Consider the following 23,920-nt stretch of genomic DNA (forward strand, 5'->3'; position numbering starts at 1 on the left):
GGCAGAATATTTACAGCACTACTTTCAATGAAGTGCTTCTTCCATAAACATTTGAAATGAGATGAACTGCAGAGATTAAATGAAGGCTTCATATTGTACTTTTGTATATGAAGGGAGACAAGTGTTAAAAAACAAAAACAAAAAACAAAAGAACCAAACACTGTGACACCATGATCTCCAAAAAGGAGATTTTCCTAAGGAAAAAATCCATATGGTGGGGTTCAAATTAAAACAAGGAGAAAAGAATGTAGTTCTAACCAATGGTTTCCATTTTGAACATGCAAAGAATTCACTTGACAAGTCCAGGGATAAAATATTACAGGAGAAACCTTTTGATATCAATTGTAGTGTGTTGGTTTACCAATCAGGCAAACAGCAGTTCACTTTCAAACACTCAATATTTCAACCCTTTATGTAACAAAACTTATAAAATTCCTTTAGCTCTTCCTCTTTTTCTAAAGAAAAATGTCAAAAATACTGCTGAATATACTCCACACTGAACAAACCAATTTTGAAAATTCTTAGTACATACGTATTTTACAATATACTTACCATGAGTTTAGAAAAATCTGAATTCCCACCAGTTTATACCAACTAACGATAACCCAATGTCTACATTCCCCAGCCAGAAGATTTAGAATCCATGCTTGAGCCAAAGCCGCCATTAAAACCACTGCCTGACCCTGCATTTGATGCTGATCCCCAACCAATTGCTGCACCTGAATTAGAACCACTATAAGAGTTATTTCCAGAACCAAAAGCCTGATTTGGCTCCCTCTGCATGTTGCCTTGGCTTTGGTTATTACCTGATGGGCCTGACTGGTTCTGCTGACTGGCTAACATGCCCATCATACCCCAGCTGCTCTGCAGAGCTGCCTGGGCTGCAGCCATCATTGCTGGATTAATGCTAAAAGCACCAAAGTTCATCCCTCCGCCCATATTACTACCTTGATTGTTTCCCAAACCAGCTCCACCCCCTCTACTGTTACCAAATCCACCCTGATTCCCAAAGCCACCTGGATTACCACCAAATCTTCCACTTCTTTCTAACTGTCTATTGCTATTGTGTTTAGGTTCAGCATTGGATATATGTACGCTGATTCCTTTAATGATCAAGTCCTCTCCACAAAGAGACTGGGCAACCTACAAAAAAATAAGGGATGCAAATAAAGGAGATTAAACCACTGACTCATACATCAAAGTAGCAATAAAACTTAGATTTCAAGCCATCATCTAAACTGGAGAAAAAATAAGCAATGAACACTTATTTCATTTAAAACCATAAAATAGCCTTTAGCTTTAGTAATGGCAGCAGGGATTTTTTAGTTCTTTTTCAAAGGACACGACATCCCCACTTAAACCTCACATACTAAAAAAATATCTAAGGGGTTTATCACAAATGTTTAGGCCCATATACCCCACAGCGTACAAGGTCAGAGAGCTTAGCTAAGGGTGGCAATTAGCTGGAAGGGCAAAGTTCCACAGAAATTACCTAATTAGCTGGGACAAAATTATTAAGAGAAAATACCTGATCATCTGCAAACGTAACAAAGGCAAAAGCCCTGAACGGTTTGGGAATGAAGACATCTACCACTTCTCCGTACTGGCAAAAAAACTGCCGCAACTCATCAGCAGTCATGTCTTCCGTACAACGCCCAACAAACACCTTTCTGCTTCTCAAAGGCTCATCTGGGCTTTGCTGGTCAAATTGAAAGGAAGAAAACCATCAGAAATATTTTATGAGCAATGAAAACAGCATTATGGTAGAAGATGTAATACAACCTATCTGCCTTTTATATTAGATGAGTCATTAAAAAGTAGGTACATTCTTATTTTTTGCATTAGCACTTCTTGTAAGACTTCAATGAAGAATAAAGTTTTAAAGTTGATGAAAGTATATATATATGTTTTATCACCTTTACTGGACTATAATTGCTTTACAATGATGTGTTAGTTTCCGCTTTATAACAAAGTGAATCAGCTATACATATACATATATCCCCATATCTCCTCCCTCTTGCATCTCCCTCCCACTCTCCCTATCCCACTCCTCTAGGTAGTCACAAAGCACCAAGCTGATCTCCCTGTGCTATGTGGCTGCTTCCCACTAGCTATCTATTTCACCTTATATACGTCCATGCCACTCTCTCACTTCGTCCCAGCTTACCCTTCCTCCTCCCCATGTCCTCAAGTCCATCCTCTACGTCTACGTCTTTATTCTTGTCCTGCCCCTGGGTTCTTCAGAACCTTTTTTAGATTCCATATATATGTGTTAGCATACGGTTATTTGTTTTTCTCTTTCTGACTTACTTCTCTCTGTATGACAGACTCTAGGTCCATCCACCTCACTACAAATAACTCAATTTCGTTTCTTTTTATGGCTGAGTAATAGTCCAATGTATATATGTGCCACATCTTCTTTATCCATTCATCTGTTGATGGACACTTAGGTTGCTTCCATGTCCTGGCTATTGTAAATGCGATGAACATTGTGGTGCATGACTCTTTTTGAATTATGGTTTTCTCAGGGTATATGGCCAGTAGTGGGATTGCTGGGTGGTATGGTAGTTTTATTTTTAGTTTTTTAAGGAACCTCCATACTGTTCTCCACAGTGGCTGTATCAATTTACATTCCCACCAACAGTGCAAGAGGGTTCCCTTTTCTACACACCCTCTCCAGCATTTATTGTTTGTAGATTTTTTGATGATGGCCACTCTGACTGATGTGAGGTGATGATACCTCATTGTAGTTTTGATTTGCATTTCTCTAACAATTAGGGATGTTGAGCATCCTTTCGTGTGTTTGTTGGCAATCTGTACATCTTCTTCGGAGATGTGTCTATTTAGGTCTTCTGCCCATTTTTGGATTGGGTTGTTTTTTTGATATTGAGCTGCATGAGCTGCTTGTAAATTTTGGAGATTAATCCTTTGTCAGTTGCTTCATTTGAAAATATTTTCTCCCATCTGAGGGTTGTCTTTTCGTCTTGTTTATGGTTTCCTTTGCTGTGCAAAAGCTTTTAAGTTTCATTAGGTCCCATTTGTTCATTTTTGTTTTTATTTCCATTTCTCTAGGAGGTGGGTCAAAAAGGATCTTGCTGTGATTTATGTCATAGAGTGTTCTGCCTATGTTTTCCTCTAAGAGTTTTATAGTTTCTTGCCTTACATTTAGGTCTTTAATCCATTCTGAGTTTATTTTTGTGTATGGTATTAGGGAGTGTTCTAATTTCATTCTTTTACATGTAGCTGTCCAGTTTTCCCAGCACCACTTACTGAAGAGGCTGTCTTTTCTCCATTGTATATTCTTGCCTCCTTTGTCAAAGATAAGGTGACCACAGGTGCATGGGTTTAACTCTGGGCCTTCTATCCTGTTCCACTGATCTATATTTCTGTTTTTGTGCCAGTACCACACTGTCTTGATTACTGTAGCTTTGTAGTATAGTCTGAAGTCCGGGAGCCTGACTCCTCCAGCTCCGTTTTTCTTTCTCAGGATTGCTTTGGTTATTTGGGGTCTTTTGTATTTCCATTCAAATTGTGAACTTTTTTGTTCTAGTTCTGTGAAATATGCCATTGGCAGTTTGATAGGGATTGCATTGAATCTGTAGATTGCCTTGGGTAGTATAGTCATTTTCACAGCGTTGACTGTTCCAATCCAAGAACATGGTATATCTCTCCATCTGTTGGTATCATCTTTAATTTCTTTCATCAGTGTCTTATACTTTGATGAAAGTATATTTGGATTAAGGAAAGTTGATGATTAAGAAATGTCTTGGCAAAGATGATAATGTTCCAAATAAGCAAGTCTTGCTTGCTTGGAATAAGTTAGGCTTTTTAAAAAGATTAACATATTCTAATTGTCTGTATTAACATGTAACTATGTAAGAAATTGTTAAATCACTAAAAATAACAAGAGAAAAGGAAGAACAAAACGAAAAACGTTTTAGTTTGGAGGAGCAATGAACTAAATATTTCAAACAAACATATAAAATATTCAGCATGCATTAAGGTCCTGAGACTTTAACGAGGCAAAAAGATTTCAAGAACACACCCTGCCACTACATTTTCCAACTGTAACGTTTTATTTTACAGTGTCTTCTAAGTAAGTCTGTCAGCAAAAATGGCCAAAGCAGAGAAAAAAAAAGAGCAAAGTACCTTAGAATTTGGAAGTTTACAGTCACACCATCGTCCATCTATCATATGTCGCTGTGACATTACTTTCACCTGGGTTTCATATTCCGTAAAACGAACAAAGCCAAACCCTTTTGAATGACCAGTTTTAATATCTTTCTTGACCTAGAAAAAAATCATTTAAATTTACTAAAACCACACACACACATAACCAACTCAGAGTACATACGTGAAGGGAAATAGTATAAACCATATTTCTTTTCAGCACCCCTTACGTATACACATAACAAATATTAAAAGTATTATCGGGACTTCCCTGGTGGCGCAGTGGTTAAGAATCCGCCTGCCAATGCAGGGGACATGGGTTCGAGACCTGCTCCAGGAACATCCCACATGCCACAGAGCAACTAAGCCCGTGTGCCACAACTACTGAGCCTGCATTCTAGAGCCTGTGAGCCACAACTACTGAGCCCATGTGCCACAACTACTGAAGCCAGTGCGCCCAGAGCCCATGCTCCGCAACAAGAGAAGCTACCGCAGTGAGAAGCCTGTGCCCCGCAACGAAGAGTAGGCCCTGCTCGCCGCAACTAGAGAAAGCCCACATGCAGCAAAGAAGACCCAATGCAGCCAAAAATAAATAAATTTCTTTGGAGGAAAAAAAAGCAAGAAAACTTATAAAAAAAATATATCATCTGTTGAACATGAAAGGCAGCGTCACTAAAACAACAAGAATTCTGGGTGCTCATTCACTGAAAAACTGTTGAATGAAATCAAAGTTTACCTGAACCATAAGAACTTCTCCAAAGGTACTAAAATATTCTTTTAGATCCTGTTCAGTTGTTTTCCATGGGAGGCCCAACACTATTAAATCAGATGTTTTCTGGACTGCTCTTTTCACTTTCACTGCTGATGAAGCATCTGTTTCATCCATTTTCCTTTTGTTATCTAAACAAAATGAGCAGAAACCTTTCAGAACTTTCATTAAACACTTCGTAAAACACACACCCTCTTCTTCTAGAAATGAGAAGCAAAAACATTCTCAGAACAGTTAAGACGCTGGAAACTTTTGCCAAAGAGTGATGTTAGCTCTCACAGACAGAATAAGAATTGAATAAGTGGCTAAGGTGCTTTTCTGGAGCCAATCTAGGGATTCCAACCTCTGGTTCCATAATGTCTCAAGATTACAATTGTTATGTTCTTCCCTCTAAAAAGGTGTATCAAAACAAAAGTTACTTCACTTTCACTTTAAAATACATTAAGGAAGGAAAAAAAACAGGTTGAATAACTGTGATACTATCTTTGTGCCTATTAAATATATCTGCGTGATTATTTTAAGGCCTATAACTTGAAGACTACTAAAAAATTAGCAACTTTTATCTCCAGCTGTGTATCTAAGGGTGATTTCAATTTTCTTTCTGTTTCGTTTCTAAACTTTCAGCAATGAACTCACGTTACTTTTGTAATAAAAAAGAAACCTGGACTTCCCTGGTGGCGCAGTGGTTAAGAATCTGCCTGCCAATGCAGGGGACATGGGTTCAAGCCCTGGTCCAGGAAGATCCCACATGCCGTAGAGCAACTAAGCCCATGCACCACAACTACTGAGCCTGTGCTCTAGAGCCTGCGAGCCACAACTACTAAAGCCCATGCGCCTCCAGCCCGTGCTCCACGAGAAGCCAACACAATGAGAAGTCCGCGCACCGCAACGAAGAGTAGCCCCCACTCACCGTAACTAGAGAAAGCTCGCGCGCAGCAACAAAGACCCAATGCAGCCAAAAATAAATAAATATTAAAAAAAAAAAAAAGGAAACCTAAGGTTATTTTAAAAAATCAGTATTTGGAAGAGGAACTAAATGACATTCAGACATACAGACCATTTTTTGGAGTAATGTCAGGTTCACAGCAAAACTGAGGAAGGTAGAAACTTCCCATATACCCCCGCTCCCCACACCTGCAGAGCCCTCCCAGCATCAATATCCCCCACGAGGGTGGTATGTTTGTCACAAGCATGAACCTACATCGACACATTACTATATAAATGACATTTTAAGTTTGGGTAAATATTAATCTACAGCCAATGGATCAAGAAACTACATACTAAAAAAAATAAATCAAGTTGATGCTATTAAGAATTTTCTTGATATATAAAAAAATTTCTTGATGCAACGTCTTAAATACTGACCAAATAATATGACTTCGTTGCAATATTACGTTACAATAAAAGTAACAGACACGGGCTTCCCTGGTGGCGCAGTGGTTGAGAGTCCGCCTGCCGATGCAGGGGACACGAGCTTGTGCCCCGGTCCCGGAAGATCCCACATGCTGCGGAGTGGCTGGGCCCATGAGTCATGGCCGCTGGGCCTGTGCTCCGCAACGGGGTAGGCCACAGCAGTGAGAGGCCCACGTACCGCCAAAAAAAAAAAAAAAAAAAAAAGTAACAGATCTACCAACTAGCACACTCCTACTGCTAAAATGTACTCATTTCCTTCGCTCACTTCTACATCTTCATGCTTCCTTTTAGATTAAAAACATTACTGATAAGGGGCAGTGAGAATAAGACCAGAACCCAAAATTATAATTACGACTGCACTAATTCAAGATTTGGGCTACTGCGACTGATGTTCATTTAAGGAGGAAAAAAAAAGATTAGCTGGATGAGTGATGTAAGCCTGCAAGGACAAAGACCAAACCAAAATACCGAGGCACTTCAGAAAAATCTGTTTACAACAGACTGGTACAACTGCAAAGCATTCTTAATTCCTTAAATTTCACATTAGCTCAGCAACGTTAGTCCAGATAACTGTTTAAACACACAGTCTTTAAAAAATGTCCTGTAATTTCCAATTTTCACTAATGTAAACTAGTGGTCTTTCAAACTTGTCTGACGGTAACGTTTAAAGCAATACTTGGGCTACAGGAGACGGTTCACCATGAAGAGACCATGACCTATGACTTAGAACGAGACACAAACCTATACTTTATACTTTAGCATCACTGCAAAACCAAATGACAACAAACCTTTGGGATAGTTGACAACATACACCAGGTTCCCCCAGCCAGCATCAGGGGCGTGCAGAATTCCTTCTACCAGACGGACACCTCTCATACATTGAGACACTGGATTCCTGTAGCGAAGCCCACATGCCCCTGGAAACTGGGCTGTAACTGTGGACAGCAGTACTGTCCCATCGTCTTCTGATGGTATTTCAATGGGCTCGTCATTCTCATCTTCGGTTACCCGAATATATTCGGACATCTTTGCTTGTCTCGCTTAAATGGAAAAGAGATACGAATGACCAACACTTGTGTCAAAGTAATTGTGTCAAAGTAATTATCCCAGCTGACTAATACCACTACCATGTCATTGTTCTGACTGCCAGAAAAATTCTCGGTGTTTGGATTCTTATAGGTGTTGGTTATCCCTGAAAAATGAGGAGGTACAGGCAAGGATAGCTATTCCTATTAAAATGCAATGCCTTGCTAGTTCATTCATTCATTATTTGATGAGTGCCTACTATCCATCAGGTGCTGCAACTATTCACTGTGTGAAACCACAGTCCCAGCTGGCATGCTGGTTGCAAAGGGGGAGATAAGCAGAAGAAAGAAAGCAAACAAGTAATTATTTTATTACAATCGTGATTATGCTACTGGAAAGTAGTCTTGGGGACTGGGAAGAAACTAAACTGGTTGAGATGTGTGTGAGGGGAACGTCAAAGTGGATTTCCGTAAGAAAGCGATGCAGAAACTAAGTCTTTTGAGAACTAAATAGGAGCAGTGAACGAGATGAAGAGAACAAGGGAAAAGTGCCTCCCTGTTCCAAATGTGGGGACTCTCCAAACTTGAGCCGCAATGACAGCGGCGACAGGTCCTTCGCGACGCGGACCGCCACCTCCCAGAAGCCAGTGCGTGACAACCGTGGGAGGAGTTTTTAAGCGCGGCCGGGGTGGGACCGCTGGGGCACCAGGCCTAAACGCTGTCCTGGCGCAAAGTACGAAGGCACAAAGCAGTGCCCGGGCTCGGAAGCCAGGCCAAACCTCTGCCTCGGGCTGCACGGTTCCGCGGGCCCGGCGTCCCTGCTTCGGCGCCGGCTGCCACCCCGCGCCTGGCCCTAACGTCGCTCCCACGCGAGCCCGCTCGGGCAGAATGAAGCAGGCCCGGCCCCACGGCTCCTTTCCCGGGGCGGGGGCCGCCCCACTGCGGGAGCCGAAGCACACAGGGCGTCCTCAGTGAGAAGCGTCCGCGACTCACCCGCTAGGCCGCTGCTAGGAAGCCCGACAGAGAAACTGAAGCAGCGACGAATCCAACAGCAGCCCAGCGACCACTTCGCTCCCACAAAATGGCGCTAGGGCCGCCTCCTCCCCCCTCCGGCCGTCGTCCTCTCCCACCGGTTTCCCGTCCAGAGGGGGAGGCCGCCGCACAGAGACACAACGACCCTTTCCCCAGAGAGTCAGAACGCCCTTCTCGTAGTCTGAGTATAGGGGGCGGACTTGAAGGCTAAAAGGGGACCGAACCTGGGCCTGAAAAGCTAAAAATGGAAAAAACTGTGGAGGCATAGGCTTTTAGCTCCCCCCACGTAGCATAATAGATGGCTTCGCCCGACCAACCGCCGGCCCTGGGTCTCGGCCGGAGCTCGCGCACTTTTAAAGTGCGCGAGACTAGCTCAGGGGCCGGGCCGGGCGGGGCGAGGCGGGGGCGGGGCGCCGGGTTGGGGCGGGGCACCTGGGCCCTCCTGACCGTTTCGAGACGGGGGAGGGCAGCGGAGGCCAAGACCATTTTATCTAAAAAGCCAGCCAGGTTCGTCCTCTCTTCTCTCCCCAGCCAACCTCCACACCTGGAGAGAATAACGTTGTTCTAAATAATAACAATCATAGTGCCCACTGTGTACCAGGTACTTCCTAAGTCCTCACATATTTAATTACCCCAACAGTCATGTATGGTAGGTGCTATTGATGTTATCCGCACATACAGGTGAGGACGAAACTGAGGCACAGAGAGGCTCAGGATCTTGCATAAATAAGGTCACCCAGGTAGTAAATGGTGAATCTGGGATTTGACCCCTAACTCTAATGCTAATGTATTCCAGCTAAGTATGCTAATAATAATAGTGTACTTCATCTATTTTGACACATGTTATGTTTCACATTTCTGAAATCAATATGTGATTTCAGTTCCAGTTCCACTGATGATATGTCCTAGTTTAATTGGCAACAATCTTAATTTCCTAGTGTACCAGGGTATCAGATTCAATGAAATGCAGTACTAGCAAAGCACTCTATACTTATGCATTAACTCATTTAATCCTCAGAAGAACCCTATAGGGTAGGTGTCATTGTTATCATTCCTGTTTTATAGATGAGGAAACTGAGGCACAGAGGTTAAGTAACCTTGCCCAAGCTCACAGGGCTGTAGATGGTGGAGCTGGGATTTGAACCCAGGCAGTCTGGCTCTGGAGTTGGTGCCTCCTGCTTCTTATAGCCTCCTAGGGAATAAATATTGAGTCCTGCACATCCATCTCTGATACCTGCTGTTCATATTGAGCAGATTATACCTGAACCAACTTGGGGAGATAGAAAGGAGGGAGTGGAGGCAGTCAGAATGAGCTACCCCTACCCACCCCCAGGGGTAGCTCAACACACAGGGGATGAAGCTGGACAGATGGCCCCTGACGGTCACTAAGGTTTCTAAACACTGGATGAAGTACAGAGGCCTGTCATCACAGTCTACCCATTCATTTTGGGGGAGAAGTCAGTTTTACTACTCCCAGAGCAGGGATTGAACCCGTGCCCCCTGCAGTGGAAGCATGGAGTCCTAACCACTGGACTGCCAGGGAATTCCCACTACCCCCATTTTGCAGAAGAAGGAACTGAGGCTCAGAGGCTGTGTAAATTGCCTGAGCATGTCACACTGTCCATAAATTACTGTCCAGGGTTTGTCAGATCCTGAAGCTGTGCTCTGTCCACCTCCCTGGACCATTCTCTCTGACAAGATTGAGGCTGAGGCATTTAGTGTGGGCGACTCCGTGGGGCCTGGGATGCCTGCAGCAAGTGGGCAGAGCTGAGTGTGCAGAAACTGGAGAGAGGTCACACAGGGACAAATCCACAAAGTCTGTCCCTTCTCCCAGAAGTTTTCAGGCCAGTTGGGAAGACCAGCAAACACAGTCTTGAAGAAGGTAAATAACTCCTTCAGGAAGAGAATTGATAAGGCCAGAGGGAGGCTGGACCCTGGAGCTCTCCTACTCCTAGTGGAATTCATCTCTGGGTTTCAGCTTGATAGTACTGGTGGTCAAAACTTGTACTTGTTTACACCTGAAAAGAACACAAAATTGTAAATGACTATACTTCAAAAAAAAACACAAAACTTCTACTTGTTTGAAATCTGCTTTATAAATTATCTTGGTTTGTTTGCTTGTTTGTTCATATCCCTTACACATTAAGCCCAAAGATTGTTAGAAGGCCAAAAAGTATCTGTTTATTAATTGCTTTCTGAAAATAATGGATCAGAAATAATATATTGGGCTTTTATGCCTTATTCAGCGCTGTGCTAAAACCATACTGTAAAGACATGCAAGAAAACTGGAAGCCAGTCATGGCCTGGATGGAGTGGTCTAATCCAGGTGAGGGTGGTGACAGAATAATTGGACAACAATCCCAAGAGATATAAAGCATGTGGGTGCCAGTGCTGGGCAGATGCTGAGGGTCTGATGGGTTCCCCAACAGCTCTTTGGGGAGCTGGCTTCCATATAAGAATGAGGAGTCTCAACTGGAAAGAAAGGCTACTGGCCAGAGAACCAGAGTGGGAACAGACTTCAGTTTGCAACCTGGTCACTTGGGCATGCATGCCTTCTCACATTCCACCCCCTCCCTTGGAGTCCCAGTTCTGCCAGCTCCATGAAGTCAAGTATTCCTGAAAGCTAAAAGAAATGCCAAGGTAATAAAGGTATTTAAATAAAAGTAACTTTATTTTATCAAGATTTAAATTTTTGGGACTTCCCTGGTGGTGCAATGGTTAAGACTCTGAGCTCCCAATGCAGGGGGCCTGGGTGCAATCCCACATGCATGCCTCTACTAAGAGTTCATGTGCCTCAACTAAGGAGCCTGCAGGCTGCAGCTAAGACCCGGCGCAACCAAAAAAAAAAAAAAGTTAAAAAAAAGATTTTAATTTTCTGTTAACCTCTACATTTTTAGGAGCTGCCTCCCCAACTAGTCTAGGTCTAACTTAGGTTTTCCTAAAAATTTTTTTTTTTTTTTGTGGTACGCGGACGTCTCACTGTTGTGGCCTCTCCCGTTGTGGAGCACTGGCTGTGGACATGCAGGCTCAGCGGCCATGACTCACGGGCCCAGCCGCTCTGCGTCATGTGGAATCTTCCCGGACCGGGGCACGAACCCGTGTCCCCTGCATCGGCAGGTGGACTCCCAACCACTGCGCCACCAGGGAAGCCCTTCCTAAAAATTTTTTACTCTGAAATAATTTAAAACATGACAGAGTTGCAAGAATAGTAGACAGAACTCCTGTGTACCCTTTGTCCAGATTCACCAACTGATAAAATTTTGTCACATTTGCTTTATCACTCCCTCTCTCTCTAGAGATATATAAAATAATAATAATATGTATAACCCAGTACTGTGCTATTATCAAATTCAGGAATTTTAACATTAATATAATATAACATTTTGGCAAGAATACCACAGAAGCAGCGTTGTGCCCTTCTTGTACTGCTATTCTCCACTGTAAAAATACCATTTCCCCCCTTTTGGAACTAATAAATCTATGGGAGGGAATTCCCTGGTGGTCCAGCGGTTAGGACTCTGCGCTTTCACTGCTGAGGGCCCAGGTTCAGTCTCTGGTTGGGGAACTAAGATCCTGCAAGCCGTGTGGAAATAAAACCAAACCTATGGGTAGATACACTGAGATGACCCCAAATATCCTGTTTGTTTTCAAATTTTCACCTACTGGCTTTAGGATCCATCGATGACTCTTGCCTTATTAGTTACCACTCGAATGGTTGCAAAATTATGATTTTCTAGCTCCATTATTTCTTCAACAGTTTTTAAACTTTTTATTCTGAAAAATGTCAAAGTATGGAAAAATTGAAGCAACAGTCCAATTCAAGAACATCAACATGGCCACAACTTAGATGCAACAACTGTGACTCTTTTGCCCTATTTGCTTCATCTATCTGTGTATATGGCTAACTCTCTACTTTTGCTGGACCATTTCAAACTAAGCTGCAGTCAGGAAATACTTCAACCTGTATCTCCCAAGAACAAGGACATCCTTGGGACTCCCCTGGTGGTCCAGTGGGTAAGACTCCACACTCCCAATGTAGGGGACCTGAGTTCGATCCCTGGTAGGGAAACTAGATCCCACGTGCATGCTGTAACTAAGAGTTTGCAACTAAGAAGTCCACACGCCACAACTAAGAGTCTACACGTCGCAACTAAGACCCGGTGCAGCCTAAATAAATAAATAAATAGTAAAAGATAAAAAAAGAACAAAGACATTCTCATACATAACCATAATACCACTTTTACACCACAGAAAATTAACAGTTATTTCCTAATATTATCTGATATCTAGTCCATATTCAAAATTTTCACAACACAGTGTCTTTTACATTTGGTTTATTGAGCCAGGATCCAATTAACACATTACATTTGGTTATTATATCCTTTAGTCTTTTTAAATCTAAAATAATCTCCCCACCTAAGGCACTGCCTTTTTAAAGAGATCTGGCCAGATAGTTTGTGGAATGTGTACAGCTGACCCTTGAACAACACAGGTTTGAACTGCATGGGTCCACTTATACATGGATTTTTTTTCAGTAATAAATATTACACTTCTACATGATCCTTGGTTGGTTGAATCCGAGGCTGGGGAACCACAGATACAAGGGAACCACGAATACAGAGGAACCACGGGTACAGATTATAAATTATACTCGGATTTTCGACTTTTTGGAGGGTCGGCACTCCCAACCCCTGTGTTTTTCAAGGGTCAACTCTACATTCTGGATTCATCTGATTGGCTCCTCATGGCATTATTTAGCTCATTCCTCTCTCCTCTATTTTCCTGCACAGTGGACGTTAGGTCTAAACTCATGGTCACATTCAGGTTAGACAATGGCCAGAACACTTTGTGGGTAAAGGCGTGTACGTCCCATTGCACTCCATCGGGAACACAATGACTGGTTGTCTCACTTTCAGCAATGCTAAATCTGGTCTTTTGGTTAATATTGTGACCACTGGATCCCTCCACAGAAAAAGTATATTTTCCCTCTTTGTAGTTTGCAAGTAATCTCTGGATACTTGGGCACAAGGAAATATGCCATTTCCCTACAACCTTTTACTTAATGGTTTTAGCATCCACTAACGATCCCTGCCTGTTTCAGTTACTTCACTGGGGGTTGCAAAAAGACAAAATTTTAAATATATCATTTCTTCGACATTCCTTTGTAAAGAAGAATTTTCCTTCATTAACTGGAGATGAACTACAGTTCCCCCTAAATGCTTAACTCTTTATCAATTTTCGGAGTAGGTTGACCTGATAGTCATCTCAAATGGTAACAAATTAATTTTAATTTTTTCCTGTTTTTTTTAGTCACTATGAACTCTTGGAATTTATTTATTCAATGTTTTGCAATAATTACAGTCATTAGTGTTTTTAATGATCAGATTGTCCTAATTATGGCCTGGGGAAACCCTTTAAACTGGCTTTGTGTTCTTTTGATGTGTTCCCTTCAGTCTTTGAGTACGTTCTTGCTTCCTGGCACAAGAAAGTGTTCCAGTCTCACCATATACTTTCCCTGCGCCAGCCCTGGAATCAGCCATTCCTCTAAAGAGCCCTGGTTCCTTTTAGTCAGGAAAGACATTTAGAAACTAGAATCTGGTCATTAGGTGTACTCATTGCTGCCTTGGTTGTCAGAAGCATTTTTGAAAGGTAAAATAATACAATACCAAGGCAAGCCATTTTTATTTCATCATGACTTACTTTCCTTTTCATTGAAGTGTCTTAGAACCTTCCAGAATTAAGATCTGCCTCCCCTATTTAGCCTAGGTCTTAGATTTTTAAAATTATTTTTGTAAAAATCCAATTAGCTCAAAAACACCAATAGCAAAAGACTGCCATCCCAGGCTCTCCCCAAAACCCTCCTATCCCTTTCAGAGGTAACCAACCATTCTTTTAGTTGCTTCTTATGGATTTACTTACGTATTTTTTAAATAATAAAGCTATTCTGCAATATTTTGATTCACCTGTTTTAGAAATTATCTGTTGATTTCCTCTATGATCAGTGAGGATTTTTAACTCACACACTCCATTATCATTTCCTCCATCCTCTTAATATACTTATATCACAAATTTTGGTTAAATACACATTCAATGTTTTCATTATTATGACTACATAAATTTTATTCAATGCTGAACCAAGATGTATCTCTTCTTGTGCAACTTTTTGTTTTTCTTGGAGTTATTAATTCCTTTGTTTTTTTTTATTTCCCTCCCCCCTTGTTTTTTCATTTATTCTGTTCTCTTTGAACAGCTACATCTCCCTATACCCTCCAAAGGGTATAGAAAGCTCTTAAGTTTTTCCTTATAGTCAAATCTATCAGAAAATTATCATTTCCATTTTTAAATTTCTTGGAGGTTTCAGACTCCCTTTCCTGGTTGCTTTCTGGGACTTGTATCAGCTGTCATCCTGGGACGTCCTTACATGTCTGAAAATGGCTTTATTCCACTTTCACAGTTGACTGATAGTCTGGTTGTAGACAGAATTTCAGGTTGAAAGTTATTTTTTTCTCAGCCCTTGGAAGATATTTTTCCACTGCCCTCTGGCTTCTCTTGTTTTTGAGAAGTCCATTGTATGCTTGGTCATTCACGTAATCTGCGTTTTCTCTACAATCTTGCATAATCTTCGTACCATTTGTATTCTGAAATTGAAGATGATGTCTTACTTTGTCTTCCTGGAGATTGTTTTTCATTCATTGTTCTGGGCATATGGTGATCTTTTCATTCTGAATATTCTTCTCCTTTAATTCTGGAAAAGTTTGTTGTATTATTACTTTGACAAGTTCTCCCCCACTTTCTAAAAGTCTTTAGTTAGCTACTGAATCTCCTGCAATGACTCACCATTTAAAAAATATTTTTTCTTCTGTTTTGCAAATTTTTTTCTACTTTCTGTGAAATTTATCCACCGACCTTACCTTCAGTCTTTCTATTGTATTTTTTTTTATTTTGGCATCTATGTTTTTATTTTCCAAAAGATCTTTCCTATTCTCTGATTTTTTTCCTTGATTATAGCAACTGTTCTTGTTTCATGGAGGTAATATTTTTAATTTAACTCTCTGAGGATATTAATGTTAGTTTCTTTGATGTTTTCTTGTGCACAACATTATGTCTGTTTCATCAGAATAATTATTGTCTGTTTGTTTTGATCTTGTCTTTCATGTTAGATGTTTCCTCAACGCAATCTTTCCTCAAAGCCCACAGCCCAACTCCTTGGATCTTTTGGAATATTTCACAGGGGATTGTTGTTCTGATTCCTTTTTAAATTTCCCCTGGGGCAGAAATTGTGGGTCCAGAGTGACAACATACTAATGTATAATATTTGAGCACTTATATGCTAGGCTATGGTGTGTTTGTTTCATTGTTTTTTGTAAACAAGTGTTTTTTATGGTGTTAAATACACATAACATAAAGTTTACTATCTTAACCGTTTTTAAGTGCACACTTGATTGGTATTACATATATTCATTCACATTATGGGCAGCCATCACCACCATCCAGCCCCATAACTTTTTCATCTTGTAAAACTGAAACTCTGTGAACAATGACTTCCCATTCTCCCCTCCCTATCACCCCAGCAACCCCCATTCTGCTTTCTGTCTGTATGATTTTGGCTACTCTAAATACCTCGTGTAAGTGGAATCATGGGTATTTGTCTTTTTATGACTGGCTTATTCCATTTAGCATAATGTTCTCAAGGTTCATCCATGTTGCAGCATATGTCAGAATTGCTAGGCTATGTGTGTTTTTTTAAAAAATAAATTTATTTATTTATTTTTGGCTGTGTTGGGTCTTCGTTGTTGCATGCGGGCTTTCTCTAGTTGTGGAGAGCGGGGGCTACTCTTCATTGCGGTGGCTGCTCTTGTGGAGCGCGGGGTCTAGGAGCACAGGCTCAGTAGTTGTGGCGCGCGGGCTTAGTTGCTCCGTGGCAATGTGGGATCTTCCCCAACCAGGGCTCGAACCCGTGTCCCCTGCATTGGCAGGAGGATTCTTAACCCCTGCGCCACCAGGGTAGTCCCTATTTCACATAAATTTTACCGGACACGGGAGCCTTCATAAGAAAACGAAGACCCTAAGAAATGGTCCAACCTGAATGTTTCTATGCTAGGTTTGAGGAAGAGTGAGAAGTCGTGGAAAGCAAGGACAAAGGGTGTGAGGTGAGTGTAGTCAACTGGGGGAGACAAAGCAAGGCCTGTTCGCTGAGATTCCTCTCAGTGTTGCTCCGTCTTAGAGAAAAGGATGCTCTCTTCCTCTGGGTACAGGGAGGGCACCTCTCACCTGAGGGTATATGGCCTGCTTCCAAGGAGAGTCACAGAGTCCTTCTGCTTCCGCTGTTTTTCTCCAACTCCTTCAGCTTAAAATATCCAATACACCAAGATGCCATATTTGGCGTAACGTGTCCTGAACCTGTCAGCTCTCTCCAGGCCAAGTGAAGGAAAGAAGCTGAGAAGTCAAGTTTAACCTGAGGAACAGCCACGTTCTCTTGACCCGACTTCCCAGAAACCTACCCAGGGGTCCCACCCCCACCCCAGCAGAGTTCAAGTGCAGCTGAGAGCAGTTGCACCAGCCGGCGAAGCTTGGAGGGAGTCTGAGAGGATGAGTGGAGACTTTATGAATAAACCAGCCCAGGTGAGAAAAATCGTGACGGAGGAGGAACGTCAACTGACCTGGGGTTCTTTTTTTTTTTTTTAATTTTATTTATTTATTTATTTTTGGCTATGTTGGGTCTTCGTTGCTGCGTGTGGGTCTTCTCTAGTTGCGGCAGTTGGGGGCTACTCTTCATTGTGGTGCACGGGCTTCTCATTGCAGTGGCTTCTCTTTGTTGCAGAGCACGGGCTCTAGGCACCCGGGTTTCAGTAGTTGCAGCACGTGGGCTCAGTAGTTGTGGCTCGTGGGCTCTAGAGCGCAGGCTTAGTAGTTGTGGCTCACGGGCTTAGTTGCGCTGCGGCACGTGGGATCCTCCCGGACCAGGGCTCAAACCCGTGTCCCCTGCATTGGCAGGCGGATTCTTAACGAATGTGCCACTAAGGACGTCCCTCGGCTATGTTTTGAGTAATTTAATGTTTACATTAATCCTACGAGGCAAGTACTACTATTATTAGCGTTGCCCAGCTGAGGAAATTGAGGCACAGGAAGGACACAAGACTTGGCCAAGGTCACACAGCCAGTACACGGCAAAGCTGGGGTTCTTGGCTCCTGAGCCTGTCCTCTTAATCACCTCTAATCAATCACCTTAGTTGGACCCCTGGGGCACAAGTTTTCTCTCTATTCTTTATGGAAAACGACCACTACAGTATAACATTCATTGACCAGACACGGTGCCAAGCCCTTACCTGTATGGATTCATTCAATCCTCACAGCAGTCCTAGGAAGTAGGTACTATATTTAGTTCTATTTTCCAAAGAACCTGTGAGAGGTTAAACTTGCTCAAGGTCACCAGATAGGGTGGGCAGCTTCAGAATTCCAAATGTAGGGCTCTCTGGCTCCGGAGCCCTCACTTTTTTTTTTCCTTTTTCTTTCTGGGCCTCAGAAGTGGAGTAGCGTTTATTACCCTCTTCAGCTCATGATCCACCGTCCTCCTCAGTCTGGACGAAGTTTCCCTTATTTCATTATTTTCCCTATTTATTCCCAGTCCCTATTTCCTCCCATCCCCCTCCTAGACCCTCACTCAGGTGTTTATCTGTCCTTAAATCTGCATGTGTCCTTGTAAAACAGGCACGGTTTTTCACAGTGAGTGCACTCAGCAAAAACCAGACATTTCTGCAGCACCGACCACGGGGCTAGGTGTTATTCCAGACTAGCCGTCAACAAACTACAGCCTTTGGGCCAAATCTAGCCCACTGCCAGATTTTATATGACCCACAAGCTGAAAGTGTTTTTACATATTTAAATGGTTGGAAAAAATCCAAAGAAGGATAATATTTTGTGATATGTGAAAATTACAGGACCTTCAAATTTCAGTGTTCATCAGTGAGTTTTAGTGGTACCCAGTCTCACTCCTTCATTGCTGTGTTATCTCCGACTGTTTTCATGCTGCATCAACAGATCACATGGCACAAGGCCTAAAATATCTACTTTCCGGTCCTTTATGGGGAAAAAATTGCCGACCCCTGCTCTACACGTTGGGGGATACACAAATGAACGTATGTTTGTAATTTATATAACTAGGATGATGGTTTAACTGGGGAAGGTGACATGTAATTCATCATCCAGTCCGGGATTTTTCAGAGTGAAAGACAGGCTATTAATTACCGGGACAATGTGGGGTAAACTAGTCTGTCCCTGGAAAATTAGGATGTATGGTCATTTTTCTTTAACCCTTATCCTGCCCAAGATCACCAGGTTTGTTGATTGTGTTTTTGGAATTCATCCATGTTGCCGACATACACGTAGAACAGCAAATTATGGCCCCCAAGTGAAATCTGGGCCCCTGAAGTTTGTGTGCAGCCTGCAAGGTAAGATTTTTATTTATTTATTAATTTTTTAGTTAATTAATTATATTTATGGCTGTGTTGGGTCTTCGTTGCAGTGCATGGGCTTCTCATCATGGTGACTTCTCTTGTTGCAGAGCATGGGCTCTAGGCGTGCAGGCTTCAGTAGTTGTGGCACATGGGCTCAGTAGTTGTGGCCCACAGGCTCTAGAGCGCAGGCTCAGTAGTTGCAGCTCTCAGGCTTAGTTGCTCCGTAGCATGTGCGATCTTCCCGGACCAGGGCTCGAACCCATGTCCCCTGCATTGGCAGGCGGATTCTTAACCACTGTGCCACCAGGGAAGCCCAACAAGATAGGATTTTTAAATGGCTGGGGGGAAAATACCCAAAAGAAGAAGAATATTTTGGGACACGTAGGAATTATGTGAAATTCACATTTGAGTGTCCATAAATGGTTCTGTTAGGACAGCCACGCCCATTCATTTACAGACCATCTAAGGCTGCGTCCGAGACCCTATGGTCTGAAAAGCCTACAGTGTTTATTATCGGGCCTTTTACAGGAAGGTTTGCCAAGCCCTGCTCTGGATGATCACTTCTAACTATTGCAGCGTGTTCTGTCGTGTGGCTCTCCCACATCGACTCGCTTGCTCCCTGTGAATGTCCCTGGATTGTCCCCTGGTTGGTTACCCATCGTGAACCAGAGGAGGAAGTCTCTGAGATACATCGAAGTGAGACGGCTGGCTCAAGGACTGGACAAACTACTTAATTTTCCTTCTTTCCGTATTGTCCCAATTTCCAAGATTTTTAATTTTTCACTATTTGACGTTCCATCAAGTGGTGTTGAGATGTCGCCTTCTCCCCATATCATTTGTAAATGCATTCATTTATTCAACAAATATTGATTGAGCACTTCACTTACTAAGTTCCCACTTATTCTAGGCACTGGAGATACAGCCAACGAACAGAGAAAAGGCCTTGTCTTCCGGGAGCTCAGGCTTGCCTGTGCTGTTTTCATGGAGCCCTTACGGGCACAGGTGCCCTTGCCAGCCCTTGGTGTCATTAGCTGTTGGAATCCTTGCAACAATTCTATGAAATAGATAAAATCACCTCCATTTCCAGATAAGGAAATCAGCGCAGAGGTGCCTGGGTGGGTGTGACTCCCCCCCAGACTGGTTGTGGCACCGGGGCTCTTAGCTCTATGTCCTCCTGCCTCTCTGCATGGTTCTGCAGACACCCCTCCTCTCTCATTTCCACCTCCCTGATTTTTGCTATTCTGATGAGTGTAAATCCTCTCTCATAATGTTGTTTTAATTTGCACTTCTCTGACGTCTAGTGAATTTGAATATTTCTAGAATCTGGGCTCCTAATGGTTAATTTGCTTCTCGAAAGCAAACTAGTTTATCTTCTACACAAGGTGAAGAAACAGTTTTCACAAGGAAATTCACAGACATTTACGGGCCTTCCTCCCTTGTTGCAACTTGAGGCTTGTGTCCTAGAAAGAGGACTCACAGAACTTGGCCATGATGTCCTCCATGCAGACCACCTGGGGTCAGAGTTCAAGCTACTCACCAGCTGTGTGACTTCTTGCAAATTACTAACCACTCTGGGCCTCTGTTTCCTCTTCTGTAAAATGAGGGGCAGTAGTAGCCCCTGCTGCATATGATTCCTGGAGAATTAACATGTTTGGTGCAAAGAAGGTGCCAATAAGTATTAGGTACTGTCATTTATTTTTTTAATTAATTTTTATTGGAGTATAGGTGATTTACAATGTTGTGTTAGTTTCTGCTGTACAGCAAAGTGAATCAGTTATACATATACATATATCTACTCTTTTAAAAATTCCTTTCCTATGTAGGTCATTACAGGAAATTGAGTAGAGTTCCCTTTTATTAGTTATCTATTTTATATATAGTAGTATATATATGTCAATCCCAATCTCCCAGTTTATCCCTCCCTCCGCTTCACCTCTGCTATTAGCTCCTAATACTAACCCCATCAGTGCTCATAAGAAAGGGAAAAAGAATCGTTATGCGGTGATGTCGGAGAGTTTAGCATTTTCCAGAGGGTCTCCCATGACACCAGTGTGAATAATCTCAGTTCTTAGTTTTCTCAGGGGGAAATTTTGCTAGACTAGAGCAATTACAAGGCCCAAATTTTATATCGGGAGTTAAAGCATGTGATTGTTTGTCAATATGACTTCAGAGAAGGTTCGGGAATCACTGCCCTCTTCCAGCTATTAGGTGAGGATGAGGGTATTCTAGTTGTCTGCTCACAGACTTGGGGGTATAATGGGGTGCACACTCCCCACTGTCCCAGATCTCAGGGTTTAGGTAACTTAGGAGACGTCCAGGGTCCCTTTGTGTCTCAGATGTCCTGGGGTCCTCACTAGGGAGTCGGACAGAGTTGAGTGAAGACCCAGACACAGGGGGCACTGCCTGAGAAATGGAAGTAGAGAAAGTGCTGGACTTTCCTCCTACAAACGGTGACCCATGCCCTGAACTTCAGCACTGGGATGTAAGCTATCTCCGTTCCCTTCACAGTGCTGCTGGAGGGTCTCTCTGGAAAAACACCAAATGTCATTGAAACCAGAGTCTAAGTCATTCGCAGTGAAAGGGAAGTCATACCATACAGGTGGGCTTTGGATTCTGACTGAGCTGGGCTTGACTCCCTGCTGGGTGACCTTGGGCAAATGTTTTAACTTCTCTGAGCCCATTTCCTAATGTCTGTCTCACTGAGCTTCTTCACCTTTTGTGTATTACACACAGATCCCTTGGATGGTTGGTGAAGCCAATGGACTCCTCAAAATAACGTTTTTAAGTGCATGTAATAAAATACATGGTATAACAACGAAATAATTATGTCCAACACAAGCGTCCATCGATGGATGAATGAGTGAGCAAAATGTGGTACATACATACAGTGGAATATTCAGCCTTAAAAAAGACGGGAATTCTGACACATGCTACAACGTGATGTTATGCTTAGGATGTTATGCTAAGTGAAATAAGCCAATCACAAAAGGACAGGGACTTAGGGCTTCCCTGGTGGCACAGTGGTTAAGAATCCGCTGCCAATGCAGGGGACACAGTTTCGAGCTCTGGTCCAGGAAGATCCCAGATGCAGCGGAGCAACTAAGCCCATGTGCCACAACCACTGAGCCTGCGCTCTAGAGCCCGTGAGCCGCAACTACTGAGTCCGCGTGCTGCAACTACTGAAGCCCGCGTGCCTAGAGCCCATGCTCCGCAGCAAAGAGAAGCCACCACAATGAGAAGCCCACGCACCGCAATGAAGAGTAGCCCCCGCTTGCCACAGCTAGAGGAAGCCAGGGCGCAGCAACAAAGACCCAACACAGCCAAAAATAAATAAATAAATTTAAAAAAAACCCAAAAGGACAGGTACTTGGGACTTCCCTGGCAGGCCAGTGGTTAAGATAAGACTCCATGCTTCTAACGCAGGGACCGCACGTTCCATCCCTGGTTGGGAAACTAAGATCCCGCGTGGCATGTAGCATGGCCAAAACAAAAACAAAACAAAAACAAAAGGACAGATACTGTATGATCCCACCTATATGAGGTCCCCTAGAGTAGTCAAATTCATAGAGACAGAAAGTAGTAGAATGGTGATTGCCAGAGGCTGAGGGAGAGGAGAATGGGAGTTATTGTTTAATGGGTGTAGAGTTTCAGTTTCGTAAGACAGAAAGAGTTGTGGAGAAGGATGGTGGTGATGGTTGCACGATATTGTGAATGTAATTAATGCTATTCAACTGTATACTTAAAAATGGTTAAGATGGTGAATTTTATACTACTACGTGGTTTTTACCACAAATGAAAATAATAAAGGTGTTTTACAAAAATATTATATCAAAATTCAGTTATCAAAATGCTAAGCTAATGTGTGACGTATGACATAATAAGCACAGCTTTATTAGGATTTAAATGGCAGCAGCTCAATTCACTATCATAAAAAAAAGTAGTGATACCTGTAAGAGATCTCTGGAGCTATCTGTAACAGCTGTCACATGGTACAAAAACACCTGGGATTTCCACTGAGGATGGGGTCACCATAATGATGAGGCTTGTTCCCTACTTTCATAACAGAAACAAATGCTAAATCCCATTTAGAAGTTAGTGGGAATAAAGATGTGATATTTTCCCCTCATCCAAATGGAAGGGCCCTCCAGATTCTATACATGTACCCTTGGGGTGGACCCTGGGTGAAAGTCCCCGAATTATATGCTCTGTGTCTTAGAACCATGCCTAATTCTGGAATCACTTGATGAATGGCGGTTCTTAGCAGCAGAAAAACTGGCTCCCCTTTTGGAGGGAAGGATAATCAAAGATTTGAATTCTGTGCCAGGAGGAGAGGGAACTCCTCCTGAGAATGGATTAAATTGCTGCTTCTAATAGAGCAAAGAAGAAAGTTGGGTTTCCTTATCACAGTCATTGACCATTCACTTCCTGGTTCCCAGGGCGCCGTGTGTGTTTTGTAACTGACTAATCAGTAGCTTTTTAACAAGGCTGGTAATCATTTGGTTAAATGTTGGTTTCCTCATTTATAAAGTGGTAATGATGGTGCCAGAACTGAGATGGGCGAACTTAAAAGGTTTTGGAATCTTGGCAATTGGAGTTAATATATTTCGTTACCATTTGACCTCTAAGTATCAAAGGAAACTAGTGAGTGGGTCAGTGGTTTCTGCCTTTGAAAAGCCGGCTTAGTAGGTGTAAGAGCCCTTCGTTTAAAAAGGATTTCACAATTTCTCATTTGCAAGAGAGGGAGGGTGTTAATAAATAAAACTGTGGTGAAACCGTGCGGGGGTTGTGATTCGGCCATTTCCCAAGGCATCCAATCTACTGAGTAAAAGCAATTTTGAAAATGTGATTTTTCCCAAATGGAGAAATGAAATTTGAACACGAGTGAAAAGATCCCAATGAAACTGCTTTCTCTAAGAATGTCCAACACAGGAGCAGTGTGTGTGTGTGTGTGTGTGTGTGTGTGTGAAGGGCATATGTGTAAGGGCTTGAATAGGGGTGTGTGTAGCTATGTGTGTAGGGGTATGTGTGTACGAGGAATGGACTTTGGATTGTCAAAT

At 42.6% G+C, this 23,920-nt stretch overlaps 1 protein-coding gene across 2 annotated transcripts; it reads right to left on the minus strand.

Annotated features, from left to right (window-relative positions):
• Positions 1-10: 10 nt before the first annotated feature.
• On the minus strand, positions 11-8,444 carry TARDBP (TAR DNA binding protein; the record flags this gene model as incomplete). Of its 2 annotated transcripts, XM_082834137.1 has the most annotated exons (7): positions 8,371-8,444; positions 7,141-7,392; positions 4,907-5,070; positions 4,150-4,290; positions 1,529-1,699; positions 999-1,143; positions 11-66 (listed from the first exon to the last, which is right to left on the minus strand). In XM_082834137.1, the coding sequence occupies exons 2-7, from the start codon at positions 7,376-7,378 to the stop codon at positions 11-13; spliced, it is 915 nt and encodes a 304-aa protein (XP_082690263.1). In that variant the 5' UTR covers positions 7,379-7,392; positions 8,371-8,444. The 2 variants fall into 2 exon arrangements, with proteins under 2 accessions (XP_082690263.1, XP_082690262.1); XM_082834136.1 differs by lacking the exon at positions 11-66 and having other exon boundaries at positions 68-1,143.
• Between the last annotated feature and the right edge of the window lie 15,476 nt (positions 8,445-23,920).

Source organism: Leucopleurus acutus (genome assembly GCF_964270905.1).
Source record: "Leucopleurus acutus genome assembly, chromosome: 2".
Classification (NCBI taxonomy): domain Eukaryota; kingdom Metazoa; phylum Chordata; class Mammalia; order Artiodactyla; family Delphinidae; genus Leucopleurus; species Leucopleurus acutus.